Source organism: Theobroma cacao, chromosome 1, assembly GCF_000208745.1.
Source record: "Theobroma cacao cultivar B97-61/B2 chromosome 1, Criollo_cocoa_genome_V2, whole genome shotgun sequence".
Classification (NCBI taxonomy): Eukaryota; Viridiplantae; Streptophyta; class Magnoliopsida; order Malvales; family Malvaceae; genus Theobroma; species Theobroma cacao.
Genome location: NC_030850.1, coordinates 4,848,647 through 4,868,312, shown reverse-complemented (window position 1 = coordinate 4,868,312; position 19,666 = coordinate 4,848,647). Strand labels below are relative to the sequence as shown.

Sequence of the window (19,666 nt, the reverse complement as noted above, 5' to 3'; positions counted from 1 at the left end):
TTTAAATCATTTCGCATACTAGAAATTGAATATAAGATGCATATATCTGAGTAAGTACTATATACTAAGAGTGTCACAAATATAGATCTCACAAGTAATTTTTTCGATGTTGCATATTTTTTGTGAGAATAGAATCATTACTCAATTCAACTTTAAATTTGTTATATTAACAGCAGGGGAAAAAAAATGAACCTACTCTTTCGGGCTGGAAAAGGGTTAACTTACAAAGCCCAAAAAGTTTTGGATGGGGTTACCGTCGCAGGACCCAAAGCATGGTGCATTCCATGGCAATAGAAAAATTAAATTTAATGTTCATGTATCTTGATTGCTATGTTACCAAATACAACAATAGAATTTAGATTTTAAAAGAACTTTAGGGTAAAGGTTATTGATTTAAAATCATAAATATTAAGATAAAGTTTCCAAAAGGAGAAGGGGTTACTCTCCTTACGCATTTCGAAAACCTAATTAATTTAATTATGGAAGAAAAATTGCTTTCTTAATGCACAAATGTTTGCTATCCCAAAAAAAAAAGTATGATGATGGTAATTAAAGGCAGTAGAATTAAATAATTGTGGACTTTGGTAAGTTATAAATGGGAGGACGGCTCCTTTGAGCTTGCGTTAGTAGTTGTGAGGAGACAGGAATATAAATATATGCCCTTAATTTGTTTTGACAAGTGTGAAAAAATAAAATTAATTTTCATTAGGAGAATTAAATGGAGGAGTATGGCATTGGGGAATGTATTAAATTTAAGATATCCTAATGTTTTATCAGAATTATATATAATTTTGTCATTATTTTTATTTGAAAAAAAGAGATGTGAACACAACTTTTTTTTCAATAAAGATACAAACGTCAATCATGAAAATTAAATGTTTGAATAGAGGCTTATATATAAGGCATGTGAATTGGACAAAAAGATACAGTAGCTTGTGATTGGGAGAGGCTAAAGGTGAAGACATTAGGGGAGACAATTAATTTGTGACAAGAAAGACAAGTGTACTTATGTCCTAACGTGTTTAAGCCTAGGTTCCATAATAGTTATAGTTATATTTCAATTAATAATAAATACCAATTACAATTCAAAATAAACTTTAATAAGTAACTTATTACTCGTTCTAGGCATCTTAAAGAGCATTATAAGACCTAAATTATCTCAACACTAAATAGCTAAACAAGAGTATATATGATATCACAAACTTGGTAGAACGCACAAGCAAAATGGCAAGCTCCAATTAGAGCTGGCAATTTATATACTTATCGGTTTATAATTAGGTCGCGTAAAAGTAAAATTATATAAATAAATAGATTGATACAAATAAAATATTATTAATTGATCATGTTATACATTTACATGAATTACACGATATGTATAAAATAATTAATATATTTAACGAGGCTCATACTAAGCCGTAGGTCTTTTACAATGTGAGAGGTCTTGGTTAGTTAAATTGGTTTACTCATGTTGTTATTTTGAAATTTCATGATGGAATGAAATTATCCCTTTAAAAAATCTATTTAAATGTAAATCATTTACTACATATAATAAATTATTTTATGTATCTAAATATTAGTAATTTAATGAATAAATTTAAACAAGTTAAATATTTATTAATTAATATAAATTAACTTATTAATACGGTTAATTAAATGTGTTAACATGAGTTAAGTGAATTAACTCGTATAAGATAGAAATATTTTTGTGACATAAATCGTATTGATAAGTTGTGACAACAATTATAGGAAATCTAAACCTTCTTATCTCTTTATTACCTCTTCAATTATTACGTTAGCCCCACTCTTACGTACCTTGGGTGCATCCATGGCATTGAACATCTAGGTTCTTACCAGCGATCCTTTAAAAACAAACAAATAAAAAGTCGATTACATGATAATTTAATTTAAAAAAAAAAAAGAACTTGTTAAGCTTAAAAGTGAAAAAGGCACAGACCCAACCAAAATAGTAATAGAAAGGTGATGAACACCAATTCATGATTATAGATCCTCCTGCCATGTGCACATTACAATATCTACACACACGCTCTGGAAAAAAACGAGACAAGGCATCAACATAACAGCTCATACAACAACATATCATCTCCCATTTTAGAGAAAACAAAGCCCCCACCCTGACAATTGTACAAAAATCTCTACCTCACTAAAGCTTCAAATATGTGTTCATCTACATATTCATACAAATATAGAATGGCAAGTATTGAGAAAGGATTGTAATCTCAAGTTGTCGGATTTCTAACACAGAAATCTTTTGCTTTTTCACAGTCTGGATCTCTGCATATGGCATATATATATACACACACACGAATCATATATTCTTTTGGTGCACTGTTTTTGATTCAATGAAGCTCATGAAATGTTATTCTCAAAGATTAGAATAATAAAGGGTTAAAACAGATTTGGGCAGCTGTCCATTTTCAGCTGCTAAAAATATTATATATATTATGCTGGTGCTATTCAGAAGTTTGAAAGAAAAAAGAAGAGAAAAAGTTGGACTTTGTTGCGCCTGCTAAACAATTAAAAAAATGGTGATGATGTAGAGGATGATGTTAGTATGTTTTGTTTTTGGTATGTTGGAAGTGTGAACTGTTCAAAATTCTCATGATCTGCAATGGCATTTTTCTTATGACTTTTACCTGGTTCATATATGCAAGCCTGCATGAGACATGTTGCTCTGTCATTGTATTATAATTAATCCTTAAGAAATTACCCCCAAGGGGGAAAAAGGGATTTAGTGCAGGTTACTGTTTTTAGGACAGACTGGTTCATCATGGTTTGCCGAAATTTGCATACTGAAATCAAGATATATATGATTTGTCGAGTGGTCGGGCTATTTGGATATATGCCAAATGGGGACAGCCTTGCCCACAGGGCAATAGTAATATCATTCTTCTTCTGGAAGAGGGAATGCGCTTTCGCTGTCTTGATGTTTACAGCATGTACTTGACAGAATGAAAATTCCATTCAGAATCATCCATGATACTGAAACCATATGGTAAAAATGGCAAATTAACTAGTTTCATTTTGAAGTAGAAGAGAAAAAAAACACTTCATAGTTAAACCTGATGATCTCTACCACTTTTGTTATAGTTACAGAAATCTAGTTTCCCTTACCCAGGCCGTACAGATGGTATTGTCACCTCCCCCCAAAACATAGATTTTTCTCAAATACAAAGGCTGTAAAAGCTATGCTAATGATCAGCACAGCTCAAAAAGAAGGGGACGGCCTAAAAACTGGTTACAGGACAACCCCCCACTAGACTCGAAATAAAAAAGTATCTGTGGAAAAACCAGAATCAAGGTCACGGCCGTGACCGGAAAAAGAAAACACTAAGCTCCTGACCAATGTTTCCATCCGGATCAATCAAATGGAATGATTCAGAATGAGATGAACCACGAACTCTATCAAAGTTAGCCCTCAGGTACATAAGTTCATCGTCATGATCGAGTTCCTTTCCACTAATCATTCCAGTACCAACAACAACTGAACCCATTAGCCTTAAAGCATCCATATCAGCTTTCGATGGCCTGCGCTTAAATGCATACCCAACTTTCCTTCCATTACAGTACATAGTCCACACTGGCACGGACAAAACTGAATCAGAATTCCCATCATTCCCTGAATTGGTGCACTCCAGCGCAATCCGGAGGATACCACCTTGCATTTCTCTAGCCAAAACCGCTGTTGGGACTGCAAACTCAAGGAGGAGAATTGGGTTGGTGGACTTTGAGTTTGCTTGAATACAAAAGCTCACTTTTCCCCTGCGATAACCAAAGATGGTACCTGTAATTACACTAGACGAAGTACAGACAGGTTGTGGATAATAGCTGCGAAGGTAATTTTCATGTTTGATCTCATGGTCGTCGACGAAGGTGCAGTTGCAGCTTGGAATGAGGAGTTCCATGAGGGAACGAAGAAGCCGCCATGAACGGACTTGTTTCTGGCAGTCAACTGACGTGACACCGTTGCTTATGTGGGTGGTGGCATCAATTGTTGGACAGGACATGTTTGCCTTATGTCAAATATGGGAGGCTAGCTTGTGGGTTGTTGCCGATGGGATCAGCCTTATATAGCAATTGAGATTTATCCTTTTAACCTGTTCTTTTGGTTGGTAGTGCCCAAATATACTTTTATTTTCAACAAAAAAAAAAAGAAAACTCTTTTATTACTTTTATATTATTATACAGACATTTAAATCTTAGGCATATATTTTTTAATCATATGTGTTCATATTAAACAAGTGTCAAGTGTGTCAACAACCCCAAAGTTACAGGCTTAGGTTTGGGGCATCACAAATTAGACCATTGCTTTGCTTTGTTACATATGAAGTTTTGTTATTTTATTCAAAAGAAATTGTTAGAGAAAGATACATAACATTTTATTATAACAGGTACAACAGAATCGACAAATTATGAACGGGTATAAATATACATTATTCAACTTGGCATTGCGGATAAGGCATTCTTGGATAAATTCATTTGTTAACTTGAAATTATTTATTTTTACTGATTCTAGATTCTTAGGTCTTTTACTTAGACAATTTCAACAATTTAGATAAACATTTGCTCCATATCCGGTTTCTATTCACATTAATATCGTCATCTCTATTCTCATTCTTCACGTTTCGTATGTCAGAATTTATGAGTGAATTAACTAATGAGTAAAATATATGACAAATTTATGCTAGACAAAAAGGCAAACTCATTCAAATCACTATCATAACATATAATAATATCTTATTTGACTAAATACTTATTTTAATATCTAATATTATTCAAATTTTTATTTCAAAATTCAACCTGTTATTTCATTCAAATTCAGATACAACATTTTCTTTTTTATTCATTTGAGAAAAATTAACTATATTACTAACTTTTCTTTAAATGGAAGACATCCAAAAAAGATATCTTAATTTAAATAAAAATAATAAAGAAATTTTTATATAAAAAAATTTAACAACATTTAGGCTATCTTATTTTTAGATTCACATAGAAATTGTATCACACTTTAATTGATCTACTTCTTATTCTAAAGGATATAAAACTTCAAAGAAACAATACCTTATAGCAAGTCAAAGTTGAAGGAAAGAAATAAGGAAACAATTTTTTTTTTTTTAATTACATGTGTTATGCACTAAACAATATTGGCTCCGAATCTAAGAGGTTTTATTATATTAAGAAAGAAGGCATCTGATAAGGCTTTCCGCAACAAAAAGAAAAGAATCATGTGAAAACCCAAGATTCAAATTAAGAGGAAAAAAGAATATAAAGAAATGTATTCTACTGAAAACTTCTTTTTGTGAATGGCTTTTGCCACATTTGAAACACAGTGGAACCAACTACATATATAGTGGACGGAAAAAATCTTGTAATACTTGGACTGTGCCCTTTTTTCTTCTCGGATCAACTTGTAAAATTGCAGAAACAAAGGAGAATGATTAAGAGATGTCCGTACGATCAAGTAAACTAGCAATCTCCCCATCATCTAATCATTAGAAACCTTTGGATATTGTGCACCATTCATCTTCCAAATTGACAACCTTCTTTCTGAGGAAAATCCAATTTACAACTGTTAAATTAAGTATTTTAATGCCAATAAAAGAATAATTTTTGTGCCCTTTTTGCCCTGCTTTTGGACCCTACGTGTGAAAGACCCAACACTTGGATTTTATTTGCCTCGTCTTGTTTCGTATTTATATATGATACAGCACATGAAAGATGGAGATGGGGGGGTCATTTTTATCTTGGATGGACCTTGGGCAAAAGGAAGCTCAATTCCTGCAATAGGAGCAAATAAATGGGGTTTGGTTTCTGCTTTATAGCCTGGTTTTCGCCACTCATGTCCTTTGCCTTTTGTTCTTTCCACGTGTTAATTCTCACAAAATGACAAGAGAGAATTATTGGGTTAATTTTTTTCATTTCCTTTAAGTCTTTTAAATCTTAATTTTGCTTCTCAATATATATAATACTACCAATTAAAATAAATATCTAATTAGAAGCATATATGATTTGAAGCATGTGGAATTTTTTAAAAAATAATTCTTTAGCTGAAAATGTTCAGTTGTCTACCAAACAGCATGTAAACTTTGGATTAAATTATTTTTTAAGAAAAAAAGATAAAGAAAGTAATAAAATTTCACCTAGAAAAGCCATGGAATTTCAAAATCTTAACCATATCCCTAACTAAATATTGAGAGGATAATAAAATTCTGACTTTTTTGTGACAGGGATTGAATTTCATGTGAAAGAAAATTTACAAATATAATCAATCGTATATCCTTCCCCGTACCTTTGTTAACTTAATACCTTACTCGTAAAGAAAAAATATTAGAAATTAAAACCTTTTTATTTTTTAGACCATTACGTTGAATAGTTGTGAATTGCACAATATACAAAACTTCCTTTGAAGGCAATTAATTATCAAAATTCTCTGGTTTTCTAAGAATTGTGCAAATGGAATATGCTGAGACAAGACCAAGTGTGCCATCTCAGCATCTCAGTCCTTGCTCCGAGTACCAGGCCACTTTTGTTGTTTTAATTTGGAGAACATAATACAATAATAGTATTCAAAACCTAAAAAGTCTAGAAAATCGGAAAAGAACATATAAAATATTGTATGAATGATAATACAGTGAAGTTATTGCTGAAGTGCAAAGAAAAAAAAAGGGGGGCCGGGGGGGTCCCAATTGTTTTTTAAGCAACCAATTAAAAGGAGAAAATAAATTTTACAAGATTTGAGCTTTATTGAGTGGGGGATTGTGTGAGTGTGAAGGGGCCAGGCTCTGCCCCTGCACTTGGGCTTTGTGGATTTGCATTCTGAGGTACAAGAGCCATCCCCAGTGTAAAATAGGCTTTTGCTTTGTGGTCATATGACCTCATATGCCTGGCCCAAAGGTACCTCTGTTTTTTTAATACAAATCAAGCTTTGTGGCATTTTTCCTTGAACATTTATTGATTTCGAAAAAAAATAATATTAATGAAAAGTGATAAATTATTTTAGGTATGATATATATTTGATCAACATTCCATCAAAATTAAAGTGAAATTTGTTGAACAAAAATGCTTTTTTTAAAAAAAAATTTGTTCACATGAACAATATATAAAAGTTTAACTACTACATGTGTATTAATTTCAACACCAATTCAATCACACAAATAAAGTAATCAAACTTTTGTTTTACTCCATATAATTACTCTAACAATCACAATCATAAGCTCACACTATTTGAGCTAAGCCAAAAATGATCATTGAAATGTCAATCTAATCAAAATTCATAAATATAAATCATTATAATTCATAATGTACACTTTTATCACTAGAACGAGACAAAATTACTTTTTAGATAAGATTTATTTAAATTGAAAAAAATTAATGAAATTAAATTAGCTAGATATCCCATCATTACATTCAATTATTTTTACTTATCTATTTAACATATGAAAAAATAAAAAAAATATTGCGTCTAAATAAAGATAAAATGATAGATTAATATTCAAATAAAGTAATATTAAAAAATAAATCATAAGATGTGAAACAGAATAGAATTGCTCTTTTATTGTAAAAGGAGCAAATGATATTTTACCACAACAGTGCAAAAAAAAAAAAAAAAGAAGAGAGATAGAAAAACTGATGCAAAAGTGTATGAAAGAAGGGTGGAGAAACCAAAAGCAGACACTGTTCTTACGTAGTGTTGTATCCGTTAGCTTTCAATAGAAAACAGGGAGATATCAGTAGCACCACAAAATGAGTCAAATTAAAAAAAAAAGGTCAAACTACTCAACCAGAAGTTAGGAAAAAGAAAGCCAATATCCCGATCAAGGACAATAACAAAACCAATTAATTCCCCAATTAAGAAAAGGTAATTCATTTCCGTAATAAAAACCATTTCCAATAACAAACACTTAGCATTCAAGGACATTAACCTTAATCCCACTCTAAACATCAAATTACCATCTAATTCCCCACAGCTTTACACCTCCATATTTCCCACATTAAACCCTAAACACACAAAACAAATACAAAACTAAAGCAAGTAAATCTAAGCCCTCTCGCCCCTAATCCTACGAGCCAACTGGATATCCTTAGGCATAATAGTAACCCTCTTAGCGTGAATGGCACACAGATTGGTGTCTTCGAAGAGACCCACCAAGTAAGCTTCAGCCGCCTCCTGAAGAGCCGCAACGGCGCTGCTTTGGAACCTCAGATCGGTCTTGAAATCCTGGGCAATTTCCCTCACCAGCCTTTGGAATGGGAGTTTCCTGATTAGGAGTTCGGTACTCTTTTGGTACTTTCGGATTTCACGCAAGGCCACGGTTCCTGGCCTGAACCTGTGTGGCTTCTTAACTCCGCCGGTGGCTGGGGCTGATTTTCTAGCGGCTTTGGTGGCCAATTGCTTCCTTGGTGCCTTGCCTCCAGTGGATTTTCTGGCGGTTTGCTTAGTACGAGCCATTTGGAAAGTGAAAAGTGGAAAGGAGATTTAGTGACTTGCTGTTTGCCTCTTGAGATTATGAGAGAAGATTTTGGATGCCGAGTTTGGGTGGAGATTTAGGGGGTTTTATATAAAGGAGCTTAGCAGCGTGGGAGATTCGAAAATTTGGAAATTTTGAAGTGGAGGGAGGATCTTTCTCTTTTTTTTCTTTGATCGTACGGTGGAAAGAGGGAGTGCCGGGGATTGTAATCCGCGTGAAATGGAAAGGACCAATAGGATTTGTTTGTTTAGGCGCCAAATATCTTCGTTTGACGCCCTTTTGTGCAAAGTTTGGAGGGTTTGGATCTTTGAAATCTTTGAAATAAATTTTTGCCGTATTTGGCGTTGTGCGCGGAAAAAGGTTGTCGTTTTGAAAACTACTTTCATTAAGCTTCGAAAAGCAAGCTTATTATAAACTGAAAGCCTAAATAAGCATATATAGTTATATTTCTATAAATTAATATCCAAGTGATCATAAAAATTTATTAATTAATTAAGATATTATTTAATCAATAATTTATTAATTTATATATCAATTAAGATGATAGTTCTGTATTAAAACATGTCTCATGTAAAGACATACTCAAAATAATAATTACATTGTATAATTTTATTTTATAATTAGAGAAAGTTACATTAGAGCTTTTTAATAAAGTAAGAAAAGTTAGAGATAAGATATAAGGAGACATCAATTTAAAAAAAAAACAAATAACATTGATTTCCTAATTGAGACATATGTATATATAATCTTGATGTATAAAAAAACTATTAATTTATATATCAAGTAGGATTTATGTGTCTTTTTTAAAAATGTATTATCTTCTAATTTTAGTAAATTATGAATTTAATAAATTATTTATATATCATATTGACCCTATATCGATATTGACAAAAAATATTATTTAACCAAAATTATTAATTTATCGAGTAAATTTGTAGAGATTATATTTTATGACAAGTAGTGATCAAGTCAAGAATGAGGCATTGGGTATTTTGTTGGCAAAAAATATTAAAAATTTTGAAAAAAGCATTAATCGATATGTTAAATATTTTTTCTTTTCTGCCATTAAATATATATTTGATATTATTGTCATCTATTGTTCTCTTATGAAATTCCTTTAATGATCATAAATTAGTTAAGTATATATAGATAGCAGATCTTGCAATCAACAAACAATGATGCATCATACTGCGTTTCTTCTTTACGCCATGCATGGGACCATAAGTTAATTAGACTTAACAAACTAAGATGTACATCAGGGTCATGCTTGCTTACATTATATATATATAAATATTTATTATCAATTTGCATACTTTAATTTAATTTTTTTTTTCTCCTGATGATCAGCAATGGTAGCCATGGCTACAAGGAACAATACACTTATGAATGGTAAAGCCATTCGAATGACGTGGCCACATGATGAGTATAAACCCAATGATGATGCAAATCTTTTTGTCGAGGTACGTATTTCTATATTCTTTTTGATGGAGTGAAGCATTTTATGTTAATTAGACGTTTGCTTTTATATATTGATTGGGAAACTTGGATACTTGGCAGAACTAGGACTCCTCAATCGACAACATGAAGCTTCAAGCAATTTTTGCAAACTATGGAAATATTTTGTCTTGAAAAGTTCAAGTGTTTGACAATGGAAACAGCAAAGGGTACGGCTATGTTCAGTTTGAAACACCAGAATCTGCCCAAAAAGCTATTGAAGAACTTAATGGTCGCGATATCAAAGGGAAGAATATGTATGTAAAGCAAAAATCCGTAAAACTACTATATTTTTCTAAGCTTCGCTTTTCTCTGCTGGTAACTGAACATGTACTCACAGTATCTATAGATCTTTTCTATATGCTCTAGTTATGTTGATAATTTCAAGAAGAAGGGTTTTGATTTTTTATGTTTTTCCAAGCTTGAAAAAGCTGAACAAACTATCAGAATCTTCAATGATAAGTATGCAAATGTAGCTTATTAATTTCAATTTGATTTTAGTATTTATCTTTTTCCAAATCTTCAAAAGTTTTAAAAGTTTTTTTATTTTGATTATGGTATAAAATTTCTGGAGTTAACTTTGGGATCCAAACTTACCCTTAAAATCCCTTAATAAGTAGGCAACTTTTATAGTATTTTGCATTTCTTTTTTGCTCCATGGTGCATCTATAATGTGACAGCGTCACAGGATTCCCTTGATCCTTTTGTGTTTGATAAAGGAGCTTTAATGAGTTAATTACCTGATTGCTTGTAGGTATCCTGTTTCACCGCAAGCCTCTACATGTATCCATATGGCACAGACTAAACAGGAGAGAAGATATTTTTGTCAAATTGCTCACACGCAGCGAACAATGGGAGGAGTACCAGGACCCTTCAACACTCCAATTGCTCCAACATATCCGATGTTTAATTATTATGATAAGTCTTTCATTAACTAGAAACCATTGTATAAGTATGATTATGAGTTGATAGGCTCACTTCATCTTTATGTTTGATGATGAATACTAAACTTCACAGTGTCGATACTTCCAGGTTTTTGCACAGATTGCAGGCTTTGCAAGTCAACATGGGAGAGGATGAATGGGCATACGATTGCCCATGATCGCAATCACCCATTTCAGCATTCATATCCACAGGTATTTTCCTCTTCCTTTTCCTAACTTATCCTGTCATTATTTGCACCCAATCTTTTATATATATCTATAAATTTACAATTGCATCACAGTAAATGTTTAACGGGATTATTTTGTAGATTGCAGAGGGTTGTTGGTGCAAATAACATGAGAAATGGACATCAAATAGTAGGGAACAACGAAGGGGTTGTGCGGGTGCCAACAGCAACTGCTGCTTTTTCAGCCTTTAATCCTTTTGGCTTTTAGAGAACCATCAAGCTACGGAAAAGAAAAACGAAAGTGCTATTTGGAAATGGACAACTAAAGCTAGCTATCCAAGTGGAGGAGGGAATGCATTTTTCTTGAAAGGCCAACAAATCCAGGACAGGATAGAACATAGGAACTAATGAACTACGTAGGAAACGTATATCTATTTTATGTATAGGAACTAATGAACTACCATATCTATCTTATATATAGGAACTATAACGAACTATGTAGGAACCATATCTATTTTATGCAAAACTAGAATATTTTTGCAATGATTTTTTTTTTTTTGCATTTATTTCGAATAGTGAATTATTTCTTTTTGATATGGTATTGCATTAAGAAAATGTGGTCATTATGATCAATTAATTTAGTATTTTTTTTCTCGTACTGATATTTGATGCTATAGGGTGGCTTAGGTTTGGAAATCTAGAATTCAGTTAAACTATCACGATTGGCTATCGGTTTGGCTAATATCCCCTTTATTACTATAACAGTTATATAACAATGTAAGCTTGGTTTAGTCTTCTTCGAAGAAGGTGAGATCCACAGTTCCAATCTGTTCCCCGAACTTCTTCACATGATCAAAAGCAAATTCTATTTTCCATTTCCTAACTATTCTTCTTGGACCCTTCCACTTAAACTAACTCATGTGCACCAAAAACAACTTGTTCTTACAATCCATTTTCTCACTCTTATTCTGGAAATGGCTAGAGAATACTAATGCAAAATCGATCAAGATTCATGTCTACTATGCAAGAGTTAAAAAGAGAGAAAATAATAGATATATGGAAGGACTAATAAAGTATGATTTATAACATTTTAGTTTAGCCCCTCAGGTAGCAAATAGCTCAATACAATTGCATGTCAAAGGCAAAAAAAAAAAATCATATTTCAAAACATATTTTTTGTTAAACATAATTCTGAGAATAATTTTACTCTGTACACAGCCACATTTAACTTTGGTAACTGAAATAAACAAATTGTTCAAAAGTTATTGGCAATATTAACTCAAGCGAATGTAAATGTAACATATATGTATGGTGTTGAAGGCTTCAAGATAACCAACTATGCATTGGTGGTAGAAACTCAAATAAAAACATAAACAAAAAAAGACATGCCTATTCAACAGTAAAACATGACTTCCTTCACATTTTCTTTGATGTTTGGGAGAGGCCGAACCTCCACGTTTCTGTCTCTTACATTCCGTCTTGCATCTGCAGAGCCACTATCTGCAGTTTCATCCTCTATGTAATAGCGTGCCCGAAAAGCTGCTAGATGAGCATAATATGCAGGAGGCACTGCAAATGTAATCATAATATTATCTGTTAACACTGCCTTAGGAATAAATGGATGATAACCTGAAAACAGATTTAAGAGTAGTTAACGAACAGATCACCAACCTATGGAAACCGACCGAGTACACCTTGCATACCTATAAATGAGAAGAATTATTATATAATAAGAAGAACTATATAAAAATTATCTGTTCACACTATTTCAGATTATAAAGAAAGATGTAAATTCATTACGTGTAACACAAATTATTTGTGAGCACTTGCAAGCTGTCTGCAGTACACTTGTTTTCATCATACAAGACACGGTAATGAGTGGGCTTACTTGTTCCCTACATAACAAAAATAGTGAATACCAATTAAAAAGAAAAACTAGTACAAGACAGAAGAAACATATCATAATTATATAAATTGATCATTATATTAGAAGGCAAGCCTAGTTAACCTGGATTCCAGCATGACTATTGAGATAAAAAATCAAATTCTGTGGGGTGGCAAATCATAGTATCAGCAACAGTACCTGCAAAACATGGTTGTGGTAAAGAGTTAATATAGTACAGCAGCAAGGGAGATCCAAAGAATATGATCAATCCTTATTATAACATTTATTACCTGCTACGATATTGCCACTCTTATCTGTTGGGGCACTGTCAGTCGGAAATAAGCGAGTATGATGCCTCTTCTGCACCACAACAAATGTAACAGGTGGCATATAATTCTCCTCCATTGATGCACAAGCCTGGAAGACATACAATTGCTGGCATCAGCAAGCCCAAACACCAAACATTGCACAAATAAAAAGTAGGTGACATTATTAAGCATGCTCTGCTAGTTGAAAAATCATGAACTCCATACATTCTTCGTATTTTCCATTTTAAATAAATACTCCAGTAGTTTGATATACAAAAAACCATATAACAGACTCCATAGCATTCAAAATAATAGGAGTTTTTAGTTTATAAGACAATACTTATAGTTCATGCTGATGGCAGGCTCAATAATTTTTTTTTTTCAAAAGACACTGAGCTGTTACTTAGTCCAAGTGAGAGAAAAGTTCTGCAAACCCTGTACCCCCTTCTACCCCTAAAAACAAACCTTTAAAATACCTTTCGAATTGCATCCATTTCATAGAGCAAAACTTGACTAAATTGGCCTTCACTAACACCATCTATGCCAAATTAAAAAACCCAAGATCAACAATGCCACTAAAAACATTCAAGAATTGGGTGATCAGAAACAAAGGCTACCTGTAGAAATAATCCTTAAAGGTTTTCTTCCAGTTGATTTGTAGAAAGCAATAAGCAATTCCCTGAAGAAAACAAGTTATTCTTGATAGAAGGAAGCAGACATCTTCCAATAACACTATAACATGGTCCTAAAAATAAAACCATATTCACCTCCATACCTAATCATTCCACTATGAACAACACCCTTATGAGGATCCTGAACTGTTTTATAGAGATCCTGGATTATTTCCTCCCGATGAGGCTGTACAGAGACTATTCCTCGGTACTTAGTTATCTCTGGCCAATCAATTGAAGCAACCACCTGCAACCAGTCAATTACCTTTTAACAAGATGCAGAAATAGAAAAGAGACAATGGTGAACAAGACCGTGCTTACTGCAGCTATTGAAGGACTAGAATCTTCCCCAGGTTGTGGATGAGTGACATCCGCACCAAATATAATTGTAGGGACATCAGTCACAAGAGGAATTGTTTTTTCAATGGAATCATTCAGCACAGTATTTCGTCCCCCAACCTAGTAAATTTACAATTCTCAAAAATGACTAAAAAAATACCAAAAGAAGCCAATATCATAAATCGCTAATAACCAATGAGGTAGAAAAACTACCTTCACATTGATCTTCAGAGCAAGATTTTCAAAATATTGAAGGCTTAATTTTGAAGGTTGCTTGGGCTTACAACATTGAGAAACTATACCTAACTCCGTCTCACGTATTCGTTTAATTTTCCCTGCAAGCAAAAAGATTTTAGTTGTGAAGAGAAACTAGATACTTTTTAAATCTGGATCTCTTACCATATGAGCCACTCTGATCAGGTAAAATAATTATCAACAACTTAAGGGCCTCTTTTGGCTTGTAGACTCCTCGTAAACATCTAGGAGAGTTTGATCAATTCTAAAAGGATGAGCTGAACGGATAGGGACAGCAGCCGTATGGCGAAATACCTTGTATAACAAGCAGATGAAAATCAAGTCAGTCAATTACTTAATAACAAACAAAAAATCTGCTTGCAAGAAACGGCACAGCATACCATTCCTTTGTTAATACACATTTCCACCAATCGTGTACAGCAGTCATTTGAACTATTTGCATAATTTGAGGAGTAGTTCACACAAGTCCAATTATCCACTTCTCCACCATTGACCATTTTCTGCAGAACAAAAAAACAAAAAAAATAATCAGTGAAAATCCTGGTACAGCAACACTTCATACAAATGACTACAATTGCCTTCAGGTTCCAAGGACAATGTAAATAGGGTTCTGTTACTAGTAACTTCAAAGAGACCACCATTCTTCTAAACCTCAAAGCCAAGAAAAGCATCATTCCGCAAATTTTCGGCTGGATATAGTATTATGAATGCTCCAATCACGCCCAGAGCTTATCCAATATAAATCCCCGAAAAGAATTTAAGACACATCACAATGTCAAATATACAATGCGGAAACATGTGCAACTCCAGTTCCCTTGGAAATTTAATCTTTGGTGCAAGAAGAAAGGGCTGACCCAATCATCTTGACTTCTTTCTGGTTTCTCTATTTTTTTATTCCAAAGGAAATGAACGACACAGTCAAAGAAAACTAGTATAGCACCTTGTTGATCATGTTCCATGCCCCTTTACTAGGTTTAACACTTTTTTCTGGTCCAGTATCATGATACTTAAGCTGCAGCAACCAAAACATACGAACATCATATTTCATAATAAAATACCAAGCATGATTTCTCTTGAAATATAGCATTTTGGGATGAACTTACCACTGGAGCAGGCAAAACTCGCGCTTCAACGAGTGCAAGTTCTTGTCCAACATGAATTCCAAATTCACTTACACGCTCTTCTCCGTTAAAATTATTATTGCTCACCATCTGCAGCAACATGATATGCCAAGTCACATCATTGCTCTTAATTAATCAACAAAAAAGTGAGTATCTCAATGTTGCTGTACCCTTCTAATGTCCCTCTCCCTATCAGGTGGACGTTTACAGGTTGCTTTCAACAGAGCTCTCACTTGTTGATCATTTAGCATTTTTGTGTATCTCTGTCCTTCAACAATCTGGCACAGCTGCATAACAAACAAAATCATTTAGGAGAGAAGGGTAAAAATTATCAGTAAAGAAAGAGGTAAAAAAATTATAAGAAGAAAATAATTCCATATCCATATAAACTGAACCTCCATTGGGAAGTAAACAGGTTTTGCTTCACTTCCAGATTGAAGGGCAGGCAACGATGCATGTTTAAGCTCAATTTTGTGATTTTCAAGGAAATATTGAACCACAGACACATTTGTTTTCTTGTCGTCAAGAGTAAACCTAGCAAAACCAAAAATTGCACAAAAGTATAATAAGACTAAATAGGAAGAGAGAACAGGAGTTATATTAATGAAAAAAAAAGAGTACTACATCATTGATGACAATATAACAGAGAAAATAAGGTTCAGGAATCAAGTGTTATACAATCATTTTTCTTATTACAGAAATCCTCATCTTGTAAAGCACCTCTATGTTCCCGAGATATCCCTCACAATCCCATTCAAATATTTTAAAATCTACTTTTCAGCATTATCCAGACCGGTTCTTTGCACAGCGAAGATGGTAGCTATTGACTCACATATCTAGCATGAAATATATTCTGGAACAAGTTGATTATTAACTCTGATCGATTTGAATATGGAACTTATTTGGGTAGTAAACATATGAGACTGCCACAAGCATCCAATTGTGACAGAACGTCAGATCACCCAAAAACAGTTCTACCATACCGGCCCAAAAAAGGTACTTTAGTATGTCAAATAGCTTCAGAAAATTATGAGCAATTATAACAAACTCACGTTAACTCTCTTATTGGCAATTTGGATATGCCAACGATCTTGCAAGTTTTTGCACCATACTTCATGTGCGTAAGTCGCACCTTCACCCCTTTCAGGGCCTTTTTCACCTAAAAATCATGGCAATAGAAACAACCTATAAGAAATTCAACCACTTTGATGATATAAAACACTTTGAAACAAATAAGTGACTATACAAAGAGTAAGAACAGAGAGATAAGGAGAATGATACTTTAACACAATCTTGATCAGACAGAGGTCTTGAAAAGCTTGTATACTTGAAATGTTTGGCAACAAAGTCCGAAACTAAAAGTGGCTCATAGAATGATCGAGCAGACACATCTGTAAAGCAAAACCAGAGATTTGCAAAGGAAAACCAGTTCAACTACAACTAAAACATTAAGTACAAGTTGCTACACAAATCTTAAGAAGGAACAACAAGCATGGAATAGCTACCAATATTAAGAGATAAACCCATTTGAGTGGGCCGAAGACTCTGATAATACCCCTTCCAATAATCGATTCCATTACCAAGCTCTCCTTTACCACCTAAATCTGGGTGGAAAAATGACCTTCCTACCACAGTATAACTGCAAAAGGAAGTTTCAAGTAGATTTATCCGCTACAGAGGCGTATAATTACTAACAACAAATGCTTAACATTCTATCAACAGGCGAGTACTTCTCAGATGGTTTAGCCCTAAGAACAACATCCAGCGCTTGAATAGTTTCTTGAGGAGCTTCCAAATGCCCTCCAAGCAAGAACTCCTGCAAACAATGAAGATCAGGTTTCGATGCCAATTTGACCGCCACCTTATATTCCCGTTCCTTCCTGCAATAACAGGCAACCAGACCAATAACCCTTAGACAAAAACGATAATAAAAACGAAATTTCATATAGACACCATCATAGTATAAAACAATATTACCTTGCTTTACTAGATGAACTACGACCTTGGTCTTCATCGATTATCGTAACAAGAAACTCCTTTGACTTAAAAGGCAGAGCACCAGCTGTGTACAAGCTCTTCCCGCCATCGTAGGCTGGACACCAACCACCAAGGTGGGACTGCTTGTACAACTCAGCGAATTGTTGCATTATAAATCTGTTCATCTTCTTTGAGGTTACCTCAGGAGTTATAGAAACCTATAATACGTAATAAAGTACCAAAAGCCATTAAAATAGAAAAGAAAAAAATGAAAAAGAAAACAGAGATGGCAATGAGGTAAATAAATAACCAAACAGAAGAAACCAATAAAACTCAAAAAATAGGGAATAAAGAAAATAGCGTAAATAATTTAAGCATATAATTAACAGTTAAAATCTTCCATAATTGGCTTCTAACACAAATTAAAATATAAAAACAATCTATAAAAGAAATTACTAGAAGCCTTCCACGACCAAAAAAAAAAGGACAGAGATATAAGCAAAAAAGAACAAAAGAGAAAAAAATTACAAAAATAAAACGATTAAAACAAAAAAGGAAGGCCGACATATGACAAGAGTAGGAGTGGCTAAAAATCAATGGGAAAGACAGAGAGGAGAAGAGAGAGAGTTACATCGTAGTGATGAAGATCTTTGTCAGCAACCTTAACGAGGAAATGATTGGCTCTACCATAGCATTGTTTACCTTCCCGACCTACACCTGGCCTTTGCGAGAACCTAATCGCCTTTGACAACGACTGAGGAAGAGGAGGCGCGATCGTCGCAGCCTCTGGCTCCAATGTAAGCTTTTCCGAGACCTCTCTCATCAGTGATTCCGCACCAGAACTCGACGGAGGATGATACGCCGGAGCCGTAGACGTCGAAGGAGCAGAAGGAGGAGGTGGCTGAGTAGGAGCAACCTGAGGAGGAGACGGAGTGTAAGAGGAATAAGGAGGAGGACCAAAGGGTCCACGTCCTCCACTAGCTTCACGACCTCTTCCTCTAGCATTGCCGCCACCGCGAGAGAGAGACGGCGACGCTTGACCTCTACCAGAGTCCCTTCCCGGCCCACGTCCAGACATTGCCGCTAAACGACAGAGAGATAGTGTCAAGATGAAATTTCAGAAGGCGAGAAACAGAATACAAAGATGATATGGTTACCGGTGGAGACTTTTGAAATGACTCTCCGAAAAACCAGTTGAAGAGAAGTGAGCCTTTCTTTATAAAAGCCACAGAGCGAAGACTTTGGAAGACGTGTGTATACGATGCCTCATTTTATAGGTGAAAGGACAGTGACGGCTAAGACGTGGCTTTTAATGACGAATTTGCCATCATTCCTTTAACAAAATGTCGGATGAGTCTTTATGGCCCTGTTTCTTCTTTTTCTTTTTGTACGAAAACGTTAACGACTTTGGCATTGCTGAAGTTTTGATGGGTTGTACTAGCCGTAATGGGTACGAATTTTAAGGGTTCGGGGTGGGGTGTCAGTTTTCTTTTTCCTTTTTAACCCATGATATTTTTTTTTCCTCGACAGTGCGATAACTCGGTCAGTTTTTACTAATAACATATAAGTGAAAAAATTGTTCTATAAAATGAAATGTAATAAATATAATTGAATTGTAACTTATTGTTACTTTTCTCATCTTTAATAATATTATTTTTATTTTGTAAGTTCTGATATAGTTACTTCAAATATTACTAGTGACATTAATGATTCATAAACTCCATTAATTGCTTATATATTTGAATTAACAACACAATAAAGTTTACTATTCATGGGTTTAAAAAAATTTCATTTAAAGAATAAAATGTGATTGCTTATAATTTCACGATATTTATCAACTAAAAATATTTTTTTGAAAGGTATCAATTAAAAATATTGATGTATATTTAAAAATAAGTTCTATTTCACTAATATGATGAAGGTTCAAAAATATTCGTTGTATTACCTTTTAAAATGCTCTATAAAAGGTAATACAACCAACATTTTTAGTGTCCATTATACTTACTATACACACACGGT

General features: G+C 33.8%; 2 protein-coding genes and 1 pseudogene across 2 annotated transcripts; all 3 read right to left on the bottom strand.

Moving 5' to 3' along the window:
- LOC18611500 (protein MIZU-KUSSEI 1) lies at positions 3,012–4,037 on the bottom strand. Its single transcript, XM_007047777.2, has one exon. The coding sequence runs from the start codon at positions 4,023–4,025 to the stop codon at positions 3,321–3,323; it is 705 nt and encodes a 234-aa protein (XP_007047839.2). The 5' UTR covers positions 4,026–4,037; the 3' UTR covers positions 3,012–3,320.
- On the bottom strand, positions 7,855–8,561 carry LOC18611499 (histone H3.2). Its single transcript, XM_007047776.2, has one exon. It carries the CDS (start codon positions 8,465–8,467, stop codon positions 8,057–8,059), a length of 411 nt encoding a protein of 136 aa, XP_007047838.1. The 5' UTR covers positions 8,468–8,561; the 3' UTR covers positions 7,855–8,056.
- LOC18611497 lies at positions 12,330–18,868 on the bottom strand (annotated as a pseudogene).

What these genes read in the sequence shown, in the direction of transcription:
- LOC18611499 (XM_007047776.2), bottom strand. Translation starts at nt 8,467, where the DNA reads ATGGCTCGTACTAAGCAAACCGCCAGAAAATCCACTGGAGGCAAGGCA.
- LOC18611500 (XM_007047777.2), bottom strand. Translation starts at nt 4,025, where the DNA reads ATGTCCTGTCCAACAATTGATGCCACCACCCACATAAGCAACGGTGTC.